We start from the raw sequence: 18,198 nt of genomic DNA, 5'->3' as shown, positions 1-18,198 counted from the left end.
GCCCACTTTCGCTTTGTCAGAATCGCAGAGCTTGTGCTAAAATATCTGATATACAGGCAAACTGAGGGAACAAGTTTAACTAAAAGACGTGAAACTTTTTTTACGAACAAATAATTTATTAAAATTTCATTGAGAATATTTTTACAAAGGTGGTTTATCATAACTCCTCGCGTCCGGTGGAGTCACTTTTGCTATTGTCCCCGGTTTTCTCTTCCTTATCATTATCTTCACCTTCGTCATCATCGTCATCATCATCATCATCATCATCAACCCTGTCACCATCATCGTCTTTCACAACTTCTACAGTTAATAACAGAAAACAAAATAAACAAATTCAAAGGGCTGTACACAGTTGCTTTATAGAAAGTCCATGAGAGAAGCAGAGGAAAACAATAGCAAAAGTGACACCAGAACTGGCAGAGTTAGAAGTGTAGAGTGTAAAACAGAAATAAGATAGTCACAATTCAGAGTTTTATGATGCGCGACACTAGCCATTTGTTGACCACCTATTCACACTGTCCTATGTGCATTTTTACAGCCAGTGGAGCATTTACTTTTCAAGAGGCTTGATTTAGTATATTATCTTTTGTGAAACCTCAGTCGAACAGGCACACTGAGCTTTTAACCGGAAATCTAAAGATCAAAATAAACCCAAGATTATGGAAAAATCAGTCCACTGTCCAAGCATCACCTGCATTCCTCAAAGAATACACGAGCCGAAAAACTCTTCTGTCCTGAATGACCAACGCAACAGCACAACATAAGAGATTATGTAACAAATAGATTCCGTGTTGCCGTGCGTCTGTTCAGTAATAGATCACAGAAGACGTTAAAATGTAGCAAACCACGAGCCGCAGGTGAGTGTGTCACTGATGCTTTTAACAAATTTTGACCTCCTCTGTGATCTATTACTGAACAGACCCACGGCAACATGGAATCTATTCGTTTACAAACCGGCATACTGTGCCGGCTCAAAACTAAACGGTTTTTATCCCAAATCATATATGTTCCCAGCCAGTTGACTGGCAAAAGCTCTATCATCTATCGCCTTTTTTTTGTCCTAAGAGATGATTTTGTTTAGAGGCTTTCTGTTGTCATCAACATTCACTGATGTGATTTTTTTATGAACAGTTCACAGGCTAGCCTTGGGTGGTGTTACGCCCCTCTAACATTTAAGCTACGGTAAACGAAGTGACGCCGCTCACCCAAACAGCTTTTCCACGAATAGCAACACATTAGCTACCTTGTAAAGCATCAAACAGCATCATAGAGGAAGAACTTTGTCATGTCCATTTAGAGGTATTATTTCCGTCATAGCTTAAAAGATTTTTTCAGAATGGTATTACAAGTTACATTCAACGCTTTACAAGCACAATTAGCAACCACTTCGGATTTCGTCCTTTCAACGAAAAGTTAGAGCCGTTAACACACTTGACGTCAAAGAAAAGGGGTAGGGCCTCTTTGTCTACTAACTCCTCAAGGACCACAATATGCAAGCGTACACAAGTGTAAGTACCACAATAGCGGTCCAGCTACGCTTCATGACAGCGGTAACCACACAAGCAAAAAACACGGCATATAAGATAGAGCCAAGTTTCATGTGAAGTTCAGTGTAATAGTTGCCTTTGGCAAGATCCTCTTCTATTTGTTGCTCCTCTGTCTTTGTTTTTTTTGTCTTCTTTTTACCTTTCTTTCCGTTCTTTACGCACTTGTCTCCATCGCGTTTGAAGCCCTTCTTGCAATCGCAGGTAAAGCTACCAGGCATGTTTCGACATTTCTGTGAGTCTTTGTTACAATCGTGTTCTTCTGCGGAACATTCGTCTACATCTGTGAATAATGAATAGATCAATTAACTGAAAATAAATCTAAAACTGAAGGAAAGGGAACAGAAACATGAAACCCGCTCTGTCACACCATTTCAGTGGCTACCAAAACCGTTACCTTCAATTATCTTAGACTGGTGTCTCATAAACCAATCAACATAGCAGACTGTCTAAGTCCAAGGGTAGGATATAGTTTATTGAATAAAACCTTACAGTTGGCTGATGTGAGGCAATTCTCACGACATGCGGAAGTCAGACCTCGCCGAAGTGTAAATTTGCTTCACACCCTAGCAAAGAGTTCTCAGAGCCGTAGCTAGCGGGGAGCAAGGGGGGGCAGCTGCTCACCCCTAGACCTGTTGAGCCAGACAAATCAAGCCTGGGATGGACTTGTTTTCTTTAGACTCAGTTATTTTGATTATAGTGATTTGCAATTGTTTGTAATTTTCATGATTCGAGGTCGATTTGTCGGAGACATATCTCATTACAAGTGCTGAAATAGCGTTTCGGAGCCTCCAAACTTGAAAATTTTCTGAGGGAGGATACCCCCAGACCCCTTTACAAGGCTCGAGCCTTCCGCGTTCTTGATAATGCCCCCACCCCGACTGGCTACTGTTTGTGTTTACAGCTCATTGGAGCTAAAGCAAGGTCCTAATCTCGTAACCAGATCTCTTGCCGGATTCGCCAAAAAGAGATCTGGATACGAGACTAGAAAAGTATTGACGTATCACATGCCCATATGGTCAGTGACGTAGGTAATCCCTTCCATGTTGCCAAGGTATGCTGATTGGTCAAGTAACGCCCAACCGAAAAAAAAAATGAAAGCTCAAGTTTCCATCACTTAGTTTTTAGATTTGCTCTGACAATGGGCTAGCGCTCGAAACGTTTTCTGTTCAACCTCGTTGCACGTGGGAAGTTGACTTTATTACCGTTTTCGAAATCAAATTTTTGTCTATCACCAGGGATATATCATTACCTCACCGATGCAGCGCCACGGTTTCTTCTACATTCATTTTGCATGACATGGATTGCTTTGACCCTCTCAGATAAAATGCTTCCGATAGGTTACATGAAAAGCTACCAGGAGTCCACGAATGCAAGTCGCAGCGTGGGAAACCATAGACTGCGAGCAGTGTCTAGTTTTTCTATTGAAACAGTGAGTGCGCGCTTACGAGGTGTGAACGGTGAAGTGGCGAGAAAAGGGGTCACAATGTCTTACTATCTCTCGGCCAAAATACCTCCACTTTTTTACCGTTGTGTTGAATAACCGCCCTGCGCGGCTTTGAGGAAAGAAGGACGACTGTCGCGGACTGGGGAAAACACAGCTAGCTGTCCGTATGACTTAACATCTGCAATGAACTCGAGGTCGTTAAAAGCCCAGACACTCTTAACCCCCGAAATAATAAACGCTACCTTTGCATTCATTGTCGGCCATTTTGTATCCCGAGCTGCATTTTGTGCATCCGCTTGCACCCTCTCCAATGCAAGTTTCACAGGCAGAATGACAAACTGCAAAGAAAGGAAAATAGTATCACTAAAATTTCTCTGATGTTATTGCTCTACCACTCAACCGAACTTACAAGCTAACCCCCGCCGGGATTAATTCCCAGTTGCCAGACGTCATTGCTCCCACCAGACAAGACTGTCTGTATTAGGCCGCCTCTTTCCGAGAAAGAAGGGAAACCACTGCCGACAAAATACACTAGACACTAAATTTACCATAATTCCGGCGTAAAAAAAAATGTATGAAATCATCATGAAGGTAAAACAGGAAGGATTGAGCCAAGTCTACGACGCGCGCCGTTTCTTACCGCTGAATGATGAGTAACCCAAAGGAAAGCACTACTGAGAAACAATAGTCAAGGATTTCATCCATGGACGCTTAAGTCAGTGCCACACGAGGTATGTCAAAAATAAGTACCGAAAAAAAGTATTGCTAAACAGCTTTTATTCTAATGGTCGTAAAATAACTTCAGTGTTTTGACCAGGGAGTCAAGTGAGCAGGAAGAAAGAGGCCTTGATGTAAAATGAAGTTCCACTTTCTGTATAAAACGTTTTTAAGCCGTTTGACTATCTAGAATTAGACTACAAAACAGTCCGTATTTCTGCGTATTCAAGTACGTGCGAGCAGTCAAACAAAAGGTCTGGAACGAGGGTGAAAACAGAGAGCGAGATTGGGGAGAGACGCTAATAGACTTGGCAGACAATGGAAAAACTTCACAATAATTCTTGCTAGCTCAAATTTAAGAGTTATTGAAAATTACCAAAAACATCAAGATCACAATTACAAGAGATTCTTCGCAAAATGCAATGTTATATTAAAAACTTAAGGTTCACAATAGCTCTAAAACGTAAAACCACTGTTCTGGTGGGGAACAATTCAAGAGTCAGAAAGTGATTTGCTTGAATTCTTCTGTGTCCGGAAAATTTTCAGGCTTTAGATCCATAACGTGACATACACTTGTAGGCGATCAGGACCACAGCATCTTGAGATTTTCCGGTAACGAAATTTCCCTTGGTTTCATCCAGTATCTTGACTTTGTAGTGCCCTTCAATTCCATTGATTTTGTCATCGACGTGCTGGGCTATCTCAATTTCTAGTGCTACTGAAGAATGTCTTTCATTTCTTCCGAGGAAGTCATGATGTACACCACCGTCGTTACAGTATCAACCAAAATTGCGCAAGAGGGAATTTCCGAGGACCCTTATGATGTTTCTAACTATGGCTGTCTTTGCTCGCTTGAACTAGCAGACTATTATAGCTGATCACAGTTAGCTCTTCAATTGCTTGATGAAAAGGACGAAAACCCTTATACCAGTTACGTAAAATCAAGTAACAATTTCTCAGAAGCTTCAAGGAGGTTTCTTAATTTCAACCCTGTATTATCAAGTACAGAAACGGTTCGATTAGAATGGTTCGATTGGTTTAAGACGCTTGGCTAATTTAAAACATAGTAACTGCCACGATGCTGATTGGTTACTTTTCGCGAGAACTTTTAGTAGGTAATGGAGTTCAGCCAAGAGAAGTCTTTTAGAGAAGTCTTTTGTGCAGTTACCTTTCTCGTGAGGTGTTTAAGGAAACAACAAAACTGAACTAAAAGGAAATGAAAGATAAAGGAAACAAAAACAAAGTTTGTGAAATTATGGGATTGGTTGGCATATCCAAAAAGAACAAGATTAAAAAAGCCCCCTTGCCAAAAATCAGCCTGTTGGTACAAATTGGTGAGGAGATATACGCAACGTTATGTCTCCATTGTTACCGTTACGATCTGAGTCAATTTAAGAAGGATTTGTGCGAAGTCATCAGAGCAAACCGGTGCTCATATCCTCACCAACTTGCACTAACAGACTGATTTTTGGCGAGGGGCCTTCTTTCATCTTCCTCTTTCTGAATATGCTGAATATGCTTTCTGAATATGCTAACCAATCCCATAATTTCACAAATTTGAATTTTCGTGACGTCACACTTCTCTTCCCTATAGAAGTAATTACCTGTTGTTTTTCTATTTACCATTGCAGGCAGTCAAGGCCTAGTAAGTAAAAATTAATAGCAAACAATAGCTATTTACCTCGACAAGCGAACGATCCAGGCGCGTTGTCACAGAACTTTCCGTTTTCACAGATAGTTGAATTTTCCGAACACTCATCAACATCTGAAATATCATGTGAACAGGTTAAGTTTTACGTAGACCGCGAGCGGTCGTCCTTCTCCCCTCAGACCCACGCGCGGCCAGCAAAATAGCTCGCGATCTACTAGGACTCAAAAGACTCGCAGTCTAGGTTTTACGGTTTCTCTTTAAAAATAGCTTAGTGCCGTTATTTGTTCTTACATTAAAAAACATCAGCAGCAAACACTACTGGTTAAAGTTTATGGTAGCATAAACTGATGTTAATAAACCTGAAATTATGCCCTATCAAAGCACACTTTTGTGTGACAAAAGCAGTTCTTTTGTCACGCAATGTTCAACATTTGAATAGGCTTTTGTACTAAGTAACTGTAGATACTAGTCCAAAGTACAAGAAAGAACAATGAACAGTGACTAGTTGTTTGATTACAATGTATCCTTCACCTTTGGCAAGTCCACTGTAACTTAGCATGGTATAGTTTCTACACTCCGCAAAGGTTCCATTCATATTATCACATGCTCATCATGCACATGTGCTTCTTCTTTTTTCCGTACACTGTCCTTTTCCAGTCATTTCTTTTAGGGCTTCATTTCATTCACATCCACAGTAAGGCTTAGCGCTTGGAGACACGTCTAGGAAAAATATCCACTCCAGGGTGTGGACCCCTGGTCCCATCTGATCTGTACTCCACCCAAGAGGGCCACCCTTCCTGGTTCCCCTTAGTTCCTTGTGACTGGGGGATATGGGCCTCAACCCCGGAGACTGATCAGGACTCAAGTCCAGGGTGGCTACCCCCAGTACCACTCGATCTTGTCTCCCCCACGGAGGACTTCTCTCCCGGTCCCCTTATCCCTAGATTTAAGCATTTCCCTGCCACCAGAATTTTGCCCATTACTTTTTGTGTGTGTTCTGTGTGGTACCCAGCATAGTACCTTTATGCAAAACCACTGCCAATAAATTGGAAGAGTTTATTAATTCAAAATTATTGAAACTTTGATCTTGAATGCAAACACAACAAACACGAAACAACTTTCTGGGCCCTAAAAGTTACCCCCGTGTCTCCGAGGATAAAAGTTACTGAGGAATTTCGAGAAACAGACCCCTGGTGTGATTGCAGACGCAGATGAACACAATTAACAGTCTTTTGTGCTATGTCATCCATTCCCTTGACATTTATTCAATTCAATTTTTCGTTGTTAAGTTTCTCTTTACTATTCGGAGAAAGTAGTTTGAAATCATCAGTTTTTCAACTTCTACACAAATTTCACATACTTTGACATAGCCTCTGAAGCAGTCATTTTCGTTTAGATTGTAGCAGAACATTAGAATAAACGAGACGTAAGGAACTAAAAAACTACAAAAAGGGAGCTGGGGGAGGAGTGGAGAATGAAATATTTTTGTACTTTTAAACTTCACAGAACACCAGCCTTTTTCACAGTATACCCACTTTTACCTACCTTTACAACCTTCATCTTCAGTCATGGTATAACCTTTGGCACATTCAATACATCCCTTGGGTCCCTCAGCAGTACAGTTACCTTCACACGATTCATGGCATTCTGACAAAAAAACAAAAGTGATTATTTTTACTCCTTATGCCTGGATTACCTATGAGTACTGTACTGTGGGTACACTGACTTAAGATAATATCTGGAAAGTTTACATGTACCTACCTTCACATCTATAAGAACCAGGGTTATTTATACAATATTTTCCTTCTGTACACTTGTCCTCTTCTTCGCATTCATTCTTGTCTGAAAAATGATTCATAATCAGAACAGAAGACTGGTTACTCAGTAATTGCCCATGGCACTTAATTAGGAAGTGACCAGACGTGAAAAATGAAACCCTTGACGATGCATGCATTACATCTGCATTTTATTATTTGGAACAACTACCAACTATTGATACAAATTATTACTTACAAGCATGAAAAACCTACAAATTGATCTTAAGGAAAACCAACAATGCAATAAGTAAGATTGTTTATATGCTTTTATTAAAAGTATTTTGTAAGTTTTTATGTTTTTTAAGCCATATACTATAGATTAAGGTAAAGGTGCACACAAGCGAAAGGCCCAAACGGACGGAGTTTATCCTGGTTTCTTTAGTATGAAGTATGAATAGGAGTATTGCTACTGACACCTGGACAAGATACTAGTCCATTTCACGGTTAATCCCCACTAGTATGTCACCGGTACCCATTTATACACCTGGGGGAAGAGAGACAAAGTGGAGTAAAGTTCCTTGCTAAAGGAAACAACGTGATGGGTGAGGCTTGAATCCCCAACCTCCAGGTTCGGAGTTTGTGGTGTTAAGGTGGCTGAACACAGTTTTGGCAGTTTGTGAGTATATGTCATTTGCCAAATTATGGTAAGAGAAAGGTTACAGCTCACAAGCTGAAATTTGGCAAGTGAAAAATATACTGATGAAAGATTTTGACTGACAGGTAAAATTTGACATTTTTGTAGTTTCCATGGCAACATAAACAATTGAATACAATCTTAAAATTTTACTTTTGCTCAGTTTGCATAAAATTCACTCATTAGATTTTCCTATAAACTTGAACACAGTTTACTAAAATTAATCATTACCATTTGAAACTTATCTGACCAAATTTTAACAGACGGGTTTTTAGATAATCAATAATATAATTGTACTATTATTAAATATGTTAAAAAATTTGTCTGTTCAACTTCCTTTTTAAAGTTCTAATTATTTAAAATATGATAAAAGTTAAAATTCTGCCAAATATCACAAAATTTTAATAAGTAGATTTTGAGAAATCGTTTTCTGTGTACCATTGCTTTTTCGCCACCATGTTTGTTAGCTTGATTCAAAACACTTGCCGTCACGTGAGTTACCGCTGACCTCCCGCAAAGCTGTGTTCAGCCACCTTAACTACTCAGCCACACATGCCTCCACATAGATTTATAGATTAAGGTAGTTTAAGATACCCCTAAGATGGAGCACTGATGAAGAGTGGCAGGTAAAATGAGTGCACTGTCAGCCTCGGGTTTGTCAGTCTAATGTGCAATGGTATGAGTAACCACTGTAAAACAAGATACTTTACTTGACATGGCTTTATGGCAAATTCAATGCAAAATAATAGACACCTTTACAGCCTTCATCTTCTGTCATGTCCCAACCTTCTTTGCATTTCTCACAGTCTTTGGGTGAGCTGCCACTACAGCTTTCTGCACAGGACTCATGACAGGCTGTTGACACATGCAAAGCATGGCATGTTAACAATCACTAACATGAACTGGTACATCTATATGTACTTCCCTTCAAGGAGGCACATTCATTCCAAAATAAAAATAGCCTCTCACTGGGGAAACAGTAGCATGTACATCTAAAGTAAGAAACTAGCCTGCCTACGTGAAGCTCATGGTTTTGATGGGGAGGGGAGGGGGGCAACAGAGGGGATCGAGAGTGAATACCAAAGTTGTAAAGAGAAAGGGGCAGGAAAACAAGGTGGGAAAACTGCTTGGCCAGATTTTAGTTCACCAATGCATTCACAGCTTTGCTGCTCATTTGCACACTCACCAAACAAAACCACCAGCTTTGAAGGCTAGTAAGGAATATCATCAAGTGGAATTGTAAATGTAAGGTGGGGCAAAAAGGGTGGGGTGGAGGACAGGATACTTTTTTGGATACTTTTCAGTGGATGTTCATCATGGTAATTATTTACACCTTGGAATTTGTATCTGCTCTTGAATAAGCTCACTTGCAGGTGTATTTACCAAATAACACAGAATTTTACATAATTACATTCCAACTTTCATTGCCTTACCAGTACATTTAGATTTAGAATCTTCACCCGCCTCTTCAAAGAACAAGTCAGCACACTCATCACACAACTCTCCTTCATATCCAGAGTCACATGAACATTTGCCTGATCCCTCTCTAGTACCATCACCCTGAGTAGTAACAAAGAGTAAATACAAAACACAGAATAACACTTGGGCTGGGTAGGTGCAATGGGTCCTGTCACACCCTTACTTTGTAATGAACAAGTATGAATTGGCCTAAGATTATTGTATATTTACAAGTCACGAGGAATAAAATCGAAGGATGGAGAACTTTGCTTGTTACAAGAGTTCCTTCGTCTGACATCTAAGATACGTACCTCACATTTTCCATGACCATTACAAGGACTATCTTTACCACCTGAACATTCTGCAACACAAACAAAAATGATAACTCTGTGGCTGGTTTTACCAACTTTCTTGGTACTTATTCCTGAGAAGTTTAACATCAAAAGAGCTGTGAAGTCTTTCACTATAGAATCTTTATAGTATAACAGGCCAAGTTTAGTCATAAATAGACTTGCTGAAGGTACTTTTAAAACCGACAGCAGTGGAAAAGAAGGGCTTTAAACAACTACCTTTCCTCTAAGCTTGCCTCAACAAAAAATTGACGAAATTCTTCATAAGGTGGACTATACGCTCACTGCTCTCCTCTTGTCTCTTCATCACAAACATTGTTGTTGGTTATCAAATGAAGATTAGGCAGGGGCAGTAAACTATTAAACGAAGGTAGAGGGGTGTTTGCTTACCTCTACAGTCAGGACCATAAGTGCCTTCAGGACAACAAACTGAAAGAAAAGGGTATCACTGAATTAACACAATGCATGTGTTCTTGCAATGGTGCTGTGATGATAAGGTAACTATGCATGATTATGTAGTTTTCCTACAGTTACTCAGTGGGATCCAGCACTGCTGAGCTTTACTACAAACTTCTATCATATTTTCATGTACACAGGAGATAGTCATGATATTGCTATGCTTGCCAGCATTATATTAATGCCTGAGTGGCACTCAGTAAGAGACAGTGTTAGAAAAGGTGGTAATAAAAAAAAAACTGGAAATGATTCCCTTTGTTTGAAAGACTTGTTTTTGTTGAATGATGTCTTCATGGTTTAAGACTTACATGCTTGAAATAAAATATTATTGATCTCTTACCTTCTAATGTGTCAATGCAAAACCATTTCTTCATATCAATATTTTCATCTTTAAACTGGCTGTAAGAAAAAATATCATTAAAGAAATATCTCTTGAAAAGGAAGTTGTTAGCCAGAATTTTGATCATGGAAGAAATTCATGATCAGGATCACACCTTATAAAAAAGGGGGGCCAGTGACTTTAATAAATAAATGTAAAAGTTACGAACAAATTGTCATTCACACTGCTGAAAAAGTGAAGAAGCACAACTGCCCAACAAGGCTCAAATACACAGATTTTCAACTGGATGTACAGGGAATTCTACAACTTACAATCTTCAACCAAGTACACGGGAACAAAGTCACAGGACACTAAAATCTACATACTAGGGTAGGGTTAAAGGGAATTGTTCATAACTCCAGTCTTACAGGTTTCTTTATAACTCGACCTAATTGAGTATGATGGGCTGTAACATACACAAAACTTCAATAGGCCACTTGCACTAAGAGGTCACGTGACCAATGCTTCCTTTAAACAATGAGTTGGAATCTCGCTGATGCCAAAAATTGTTAGAGAACACAAAAATTATCTTACACCCAAAATTTGAGAGGAAACGCATTTAAGGGAGATATTTTACGGCACTTTGATTTTTCAGCAAAGTAGTATGATTTGTATTGGCCGCCATGTTGGAGGGCATGCTCTTGCCCTCCAACATGGCGGCCAAAACTACTTCTTTCTTATATCTTGTTCAACGTTTCATAGTTACGCTCAGATGTGCTGTAAACATTATCGCATCATCTTTTCAACATTTTCCTTGAAGTTTAAGTGCAAAATTTGTGTTCAGAGAGAGGTAATTCATAATTTTAAAAATCTCATTTTGGTCACGAGACCATTCACGAACTTATTCATTTTAAGAAAATGGTGCAGGTTTGAAACACCAAATCACTATTATTTTGTTTAAGATATGACCCACTTATCGTTTTTCGAAGACAAAATCATACAACTTTCATTTTCATGAAAACGATGTCACATGCCTCTTAGTGCAATTTAATGGCCTATTCATTGAACTTAAAACTGAACATCCCATTTTATATGGAAATGAGGCTTTTATAAACATATTGTCTCTGTTCTGGGGAGGATGGAAACTTCTAAATTCTTAGCTCAGCATTGTCACTGCTTTAGTCAAGATTCAATCAATCAGTTCTTCAAATGATACACTAGCATTCAATCATGATTGGACACTCACTGTTTAAACCACCATTCTTCTAAAGTTTCCTCTTGCTCTTCTACCATTGCATGGCACTGAAAAATCAAACCAAATGTACTGTAACTTTACACACATGGAAATATAGCAGACTACTGGAATTGATTAGTCGATAAAAACTAGCCCCAGAACAAGATTATCTTTAGGTTAAAAATGTGGGGGGCACATACCCAGTAGCTTGTTAAGGTTGCACTGATCAGGACATAATCATTATGTCCTGATCAGTGCAACCTTAACAAGCTACTGGGTATGTGCCCCCCGGGTTAAGCCTCAAATTTGGTCCCTATTTCACCAGGATTATATTTTCAAAATGACACCTTGTTCTAAAAATGGACCAACTTACAGATAATTTCACATATAATTTTCACAGTTTTACAGATAATTATTTATTTTGCTGGCTCAGATTTTCTGGATATATGAGGCAGTATTAGGCCACACGTAACCACATCATGCATCTGAGTTAAGTAAATAATTCTCCTGAGCTGGGTTGATAATATCATTATTTTAGAACGATACAAGATACGCAAAATTTCCACATTTATATAAGTGAACACTTTGCAGGCATTTTACTGTTTTAGCTATAAACAGGTAGCATTTTAGCAAGAAACCCAAAATGATGCCAAAAATTTTAGTATCTTCCTACCTCCGAAGCACTATCATCACAAAGTCCTTCCATAATTTCAACTAATCTGGTTTCACTGAAAATCAGGAAATAAGACAATGTAAATCCCAAACTGATTTATTTCCTCATTAGACTCATTAACCTTTTGGTTGAACAGTAAAACAATGATAAATGCATTATGACCAAAATAATAATATATAAATAATATTATGTATTTGAGATACAATTAGATCACTGCCACACTATATTGAAAATGTCAATTGTTAGCTGTTAAGAGTATATATCCAAACAGAAAAGAAGTATAAAAAAAGAGTAGACCACTGGGTTTAATTTGAGGGAGACTGCTCCCAGGATTGACATCACTATCAACTTCTATTGCATGACACTTTTTAGGCCTCTCTTCTTCAGGCACTATGAGCTGAGGTCTATGCAAACAACAATAAACAACAATGCTAGTGGCTGTGATCAACACTACAAGCCAAACAGGGGCACCTAGCGACTCTTTTCTGTAAAATAACTGTTTGAAGGAGCAAATATTGCCTAAAAATTTCTAAAGCTTGAGAAAAGCTAAAAATTTCTGGATAACCGTTCCATTCGTCTAAAATGTTTTGAGGTTTTCTAATAGCTTACCTACAATTTTCGGAGGTTGTGTTATTCACATTTTAATATCAAGATATTGCGTTTATTGTAAAAAAAAAAAAGGTCTCCTAAAACTTTCGGCATGAAGACAAAACGTCCCCTATTATTTTCTAATGAAAGCATGCAAGGCTACTTCATGTCCTTGAACTTTTGACCACACCCATAAGGGCAGCTAACACTTTCGGATGAGACGAAAAAGCTACCTAAAACTTTCATAACAACCAAAGTTCCCCTCAGACATCCGAACAGACTGATAATAGTTTTTAGTGCAACTCCAAATTCACCAAACAGGTTTCTAAAGCACAGAGAAAATACATCTGAGACACTTTTGGGGTATTTGGAAACATTCAGTCATTGGGTGCCCCTGGCTAAAGGGTACCAACCCGAAAACCTATTATGGACTGAATGACCACATGTCACTCACATACCTTGCTACACTGCTGGGTCGGAACTTGGGAGGTTGTTATTGGGGAAAATTAAGTGAAATAAACAAGATAACTGAGCTTGGACAAGTTGCTTAGCAGACTTAACCAAAGCATATACTGGTAGTTAACACTGATTGGCATCCCCGAGTAAATGAATTGCAGATCAAACTCCAAAGGGAGGGGCTAGGGAACATTTTTTACACAGCTTAACTAAAGAATAAATGAACATTAACTAAAGGTGTGACTTAGTACCTTTTATTGCATATCTATAATAATTATTGAGACACAGCATGTGGGGTTTGAGCCTTTTAATAGACTTGCATGTAACACACGGCCACAGGAAATGCATGAAAGTAGCATTCAGTGATTTTGCCATTCAGGAAAGACAAGCTTATTCATCTCCAGACAGTGATGAAACGACAGTGTGACTATCAATAAATACTTAAAATAATAATTATTTTACGTATTTATTGATAGTCACACTGTTAATTATTATTATTTATTTACTTGAGGCATTCAGGAAGGATGCCAATTTTGTAGCCATTAAGGTATCACTAAGGGTTGTGTGCAGAGATACATTCATATTGGAGCTCTTGCATATTGGAGCTCTTGAAGTGTGCACAGCAGAGCACCATGGGTAAGAAAAAATGGAAAGAAATGGATGTGAAAAATTTTGGTAATCATGTGACCGTCTAAATGTCCATTCACCCCGTACATGTCAGCCAATGTCAAATCTCACATTTACTACCAGCACTATGCTAAGGTATGGCAGGATCCCATAAACACTTATATGAAGATGAATTGACAGCTGTCGAAGCCAAGTCTTTTTTTTTGTGGCTAAATTTTAATGTCTACTCTGACGCGGATAACAGAGAGAGGTAAAAAACAAAGGAAACAAATTTCATTACAAGAAAAAAGTGAAGGTTTTTGTAGCAGCAGTGAGAAAATGAGAAATGCCTGTGGCCTCCAAGGTGAAAATGAGTTAGCAGTGAAAAAAAGCAAAAAGGAACACATAATGGCAATTCCTTCATAAAACATTTAACTGGGAAGTTTCACCTTGTGGTCATGCTAAACAAAGGCAAATGCCATTGCCATTTAGCATTACACAATTTAAATTTTTGATGAGTAAACTATAAGTATATTAACGCCCTGGCTAAATCTATATATTATGAACAGGCAAATTGTTTGAGTATGGTCTCCTTTAGAAGTCAACAGAGCCTGAGCCACACCCAGATTGGTCTCCTTCAAGGACTCCATTCTAATTTTCCAACAATAATCCTGTCACTTTTATATGGCAGTCAACAACAATGACGACTTTATTAGCATTCCCATATACAGAGACGGTATTTCCATTAAAGCATTACAACTCAATAAAATAATAATAAAAAAACAAACCTAACATAGTAAATAGGAAAAAAGTGGATTAACTGTAGTTTTCAGTTATCTCTATAGCACGTACTTTTATCTAATGTAATAGGAGACCCCCCTACACCCCCCCCAGGGGGGAGATCTCTAAGAAACCACCTCACCTTTGTGCCCAACTTCCAAGTGCTCTTTCTTCCCATGCTGTGTTACCACCACCAAAGTTTGATTTTTCTGTTTTATCTTTACCCTTAAACAAGACACAAAGAAAATTGTCAACAAGGGCAGCCACATTATTATACCACATACAGTTACCAAGCTTCTAGATTTGTTCAGTTTTTAATGCACCTTCAAACATTATTTTGTAGAGAAAAAATACTAAAGCTGTATGACCACAAAAACTATGTTGGCAAGACAGTTCTTTTTCTAAAGCTTCTGAGATGTCTTAGAGAAAACAAAACAGAAACCCCCAGTCTCTAGAAAACATACACTTGTATCACACTAGACCTTCTTCTTCAGATTGGGGGGGGGGGGGGGGTGTAGGGGTCTAAACTTTCAACCACCCATACCGTGCATTACTAGCTCCCATCCCTTTTTTCTCGGCTTCCTAACTTATGCATCAGTCAATTCTACCTGCGCCCAGTCCCGCCCCGGGCTGACCCCCAGGCATTAGCATTTTTTTTGCCTTGGATGGACGGGGGTGGGGACTCTTGAGCAGTCAAATCCCCAGGGGTGGGGACGAAAGAAGAGGGCAAATTCCCTGTCCTCTGTCAACACTGCAACATTTTTCATTGTTCGCATAGTCAAAGAGTGCCATTTTAAGCATTTTAAGCATTCTAATGTGCGATTTTTTGTTTCAATTAACGTCTTCCTTTGTAATAGCGCGAGGATTCTAATTAAGACTTCACGCCGTGACAACATGTACCAGTTTATGGTTTTAGTATTGATATAAAATTATTGATATTAAAATTAACAGAACGCTGTAAAGTTATATGTTATGAATAGTTTTAACGTTTTTTGGTTATTAAATCAAATTTCTATTGATTTTATTTGAAGAACATCCTTTCATATTTACGCGTAATATGAAAGGATGCTCTTCAAATAAAATCAATAGAAATTTGATTCAATAACCAAAAAACAGTGATTCACATCGATAGCTCCAATTTTGCTACCTAATTCTGGCTTGAAAGCAATGAAGAAATGCATACATACATGTAAAATGGAGAGCATGCCTTTATAACCCTCTAAAATTTATTCTTGTCCTTGACAGATGAGCTAATCTGCTTTTTTTCCAGTAAAACCTTCTGTGCAGTTATATTCTGATAGGAAACCGCGTACGTGTCAAAAGCTCAGGAATGGTCCGGGGGTTGGCAAATGCCCGGCCCCTGGGCAGTGCAAAATTTGCAAATGCCCCACCCCCAGGACTGACAAGGTGGGCAAATGCCCCGCAGTAGCCAGGGGACAGGGAGGGGGTGCTAGGAGCAGGTGGAATTGACTGATGCATTAAGCCCTTTTCAATTGCAAACTACTGAGCATTGCTATATATTTTCTCCCCAATTCTCCTTCAGAACTTCCACCTCCCACCGTTCTCCCTCCATGTACCTCTCCGGCCGTCTATTCTTACCTGCTCCATTTATGAAAAACATCATCAAAAAAAATATTTACCAAGTTGCCAAAAATGGTTTTTTTAGGGGGCCAAATTCATATTTAAATAGATTCATTAGTAAGATTGCTGTACTATTTGTAAGTAACATTAAATTACCGGTATGTAACAAATCTGTCACTTTGGACTCCACTTTGCAGATGACATATAAATATGATGATAAGACAAGTCGATTTTAAAACCTTACATAGAAATCACTAATCCGTCAATTAACGAGGGGGGTGAATAGGTCCGCGGATCGGCGGATTTGGCCTTAAAAAGCTCACGGATTGTGGATTTCGGCGATAAATCGAGCGGATTCGCGGATTTGAAAAATACCGTGGATCGCGGGTCAGCTGAAAGTTTTGGCCCGGTTTCCGGATTCTGTCTGTCTAGAAGTTCGGATTGTGGATCGGATCATCAATTTTCGGTCAGCCTTGGTCAATGTGCTGGTGTTTTGTCGGCTAACGTTCCACTTCCGAGGTTTCCGGAAGAGACTTTCTAGTGACCCGACATATATACATGTATTCTAGCATAGACAGCGTGACAAAAATGACGTCAGGCAACCTTGTGCATACCTGAACCATGTGTCACCATGCAGGAACCACATTCATTTCGTAAGATGAGAGTTATTTTTCGTAATCACATCCGCTGGACTGTTATACTGGATTTTTGGGCCCTCACATTTTAATGCTAGGATTGACAGCGACTCATGAACTATAAAAAAAAATCAAATTTACAAACTGGTCGGTGAAATGATAAACTGGATTTTGCTCCTTATATCTAATGCTAGGATTGACGATCATTGAGTACAGAACAAACTACGAGTAAATGAAACTCTGTATCTGCACCGGAAAACAAATGCAGTTTGCCGTGGCTAACCCTTTTACCTGTCTGTTGTTTAAAGTGGGAACATGTTTATGTGAAAAAGATTATGGTCTCAAGACCTCTAAGATGAACCATGGAAAATACTTACTGGTAAACAAATTACCATGAAGTTGGGTTCTGCCTCTTCCGAATTTTGCGGCTCGACTAGAAGCATGTCCAAAGTGATGTCAGTAAGTAAATTTATTGAAAAATCTTTTACGCAACACCAGATACTTTCATTTTGCAAGCTTGCAGACTATTTGGTTAGTCAAATCTGTATTGTTGGAAGAAACATTATAAGCTCTGTCCCTAATGCTTAATGTTTTGAAGCTGTAACGAAAACTTCTTAAACATGAAGTCCCGCATCTGTTGCTTTTCATGCTACAACGCTACTTTCTATATACCACGAAAAATTAGAAAAAGTAACACGGATTCGGATTTGAACAAAAATTAAGTCGGATCGACGGATCGGGCCTAAAAATACCACGGATCGGCGGATTTGCATACCCCTATTCACCCCCCTCATTAACAGTAACTCATTTTCTACTTTACGTGATTTTGACACAGATAACAAAGTAAAACTGTTTACCTTCTTAAAAGCTTCCACTATGTCACTACACGTTGGACATTTCGCCTTCTTTTCTCTTGCAGCTGATCTAAGTCCGCTACACACTAAAATGTTTACAACTAGGAGGATGTGTACCAAGAACTTTTTTGACATGTTCAAAGAAATTTCCATGAAGCTTTCCACATGTAAAGTGCAACACAGTAAATCATAAAGAAAAGCCGGGCTGGAAGGTGACCAGTGCGAAAAATACCACTAGAAAGGAAAAATATCTACTACATACTATAACAACTTGCATAGCAAGCAAATGGAGTAAAAAGTGGTATTCTCTTTTGAAAAACAGACGTGGAAATTTCGCCGGGTCAATTGTAATCTCATGACAAAACCGCTGGGGAGTCAGGGAAAACCATTTCCGGAAA

The 18,198-nt window shown here is 38.9% G+C and overlaps 1 protein-coding gene across 2 annotated transcripts; it reads right to left on the bottom strand.

Annotated features, from left to right (window-relative positions):
• Window positions 1-95: 95 nt before the first annotated feature.
• LOC140922944 (cysteine-rich with EGF-like domain protein 2) lies at window positions 96-18,168 on the bottom strand. 2 transcript variants are annotated; one of them, XM_073372993.1, is made up of 15 exons: window positions 17,804-18,165; window positions 14,873-14,955; window positions 12,301-12,355; window positions 11,640-11,695; window positions 10,415-10,473; window positions 10,009-10,047; window positions 9,580-9,629; window positions 9,244-9,370; window positions 8,564-8,665; window positions 7,121-7,201; window positions 6,905-7,006; window positions 5,390-5,473; window positions 3,234-3,329; window positions 1,687-1,827; window positions 96-300 (listed from the first exon to the last, which is right to left on the bottom strand). In XM_073372993.1, the coding sequence occupies exons 1-15, from the start codon at window positions 17,951-17,953 to the stop codon at window positions 158-160; spliced, it is 1,368 nt and encodes a 455-aa protein (XP_073229094.1). In that variant the 5' UTR covers window positions 17,954-18,165; the 3' UTR covers window positions 96-157. The 2 variants fall into 2 exon arrangements, with proteins under 2 accessions (XP_073229094.1, XP_073229092.1); XM_073372991.1 differs by lacking the exon at window positions 96-300 and having other exon boundaries at window positions 307-1,827; window positions 17,804-18,168.
• Between the last annotated feature and the right edge of the window lie 30 nt (window positions 18,169-18,198).

Source organism: Porites lutea, chromosome 13, assembly GCF_958299795.1.
Source record: "Porites lutea chromosome 13, jaPorLute2.1, whole genome shotgun sequence".
Lineage (NCBI taxonomy): Eukaryota > Metazoa > Cnidaria > Anthozoa > Scleractinia > Poritidae > Porites > Porites lutea.
Note: the sequence above shows the minus strand (reverse complement) of the source record. Positions and strands in the feature narration are given on the sequence as shown.

Excerpts from the sequence above, each read along its gene's own strand:
- LOC140922944 (XM_073372991.1), bottom strand. The coding sequence starts at position 17,953 with ATGGAAATTTCTTTGAACATGTCAAAAAAGTTCTTGGTACACATCCTC. Across the intron at positions 10,048-10,414 it reads TTGCATTGACACATTAGAAG|TTTGTTGTCCTGAAGGCACT; the intron begins GTAAGAGATCAA and ends CTTTTCTTTCAG. Across the intron at positions 9,630-10,008 it reads TTATGGTCCTGACTGTAGAG|AATGTTCAGGTGGTAAAGAT; the intron begins GTAAGCAAACAC and ends TTTGTGTTGCAG.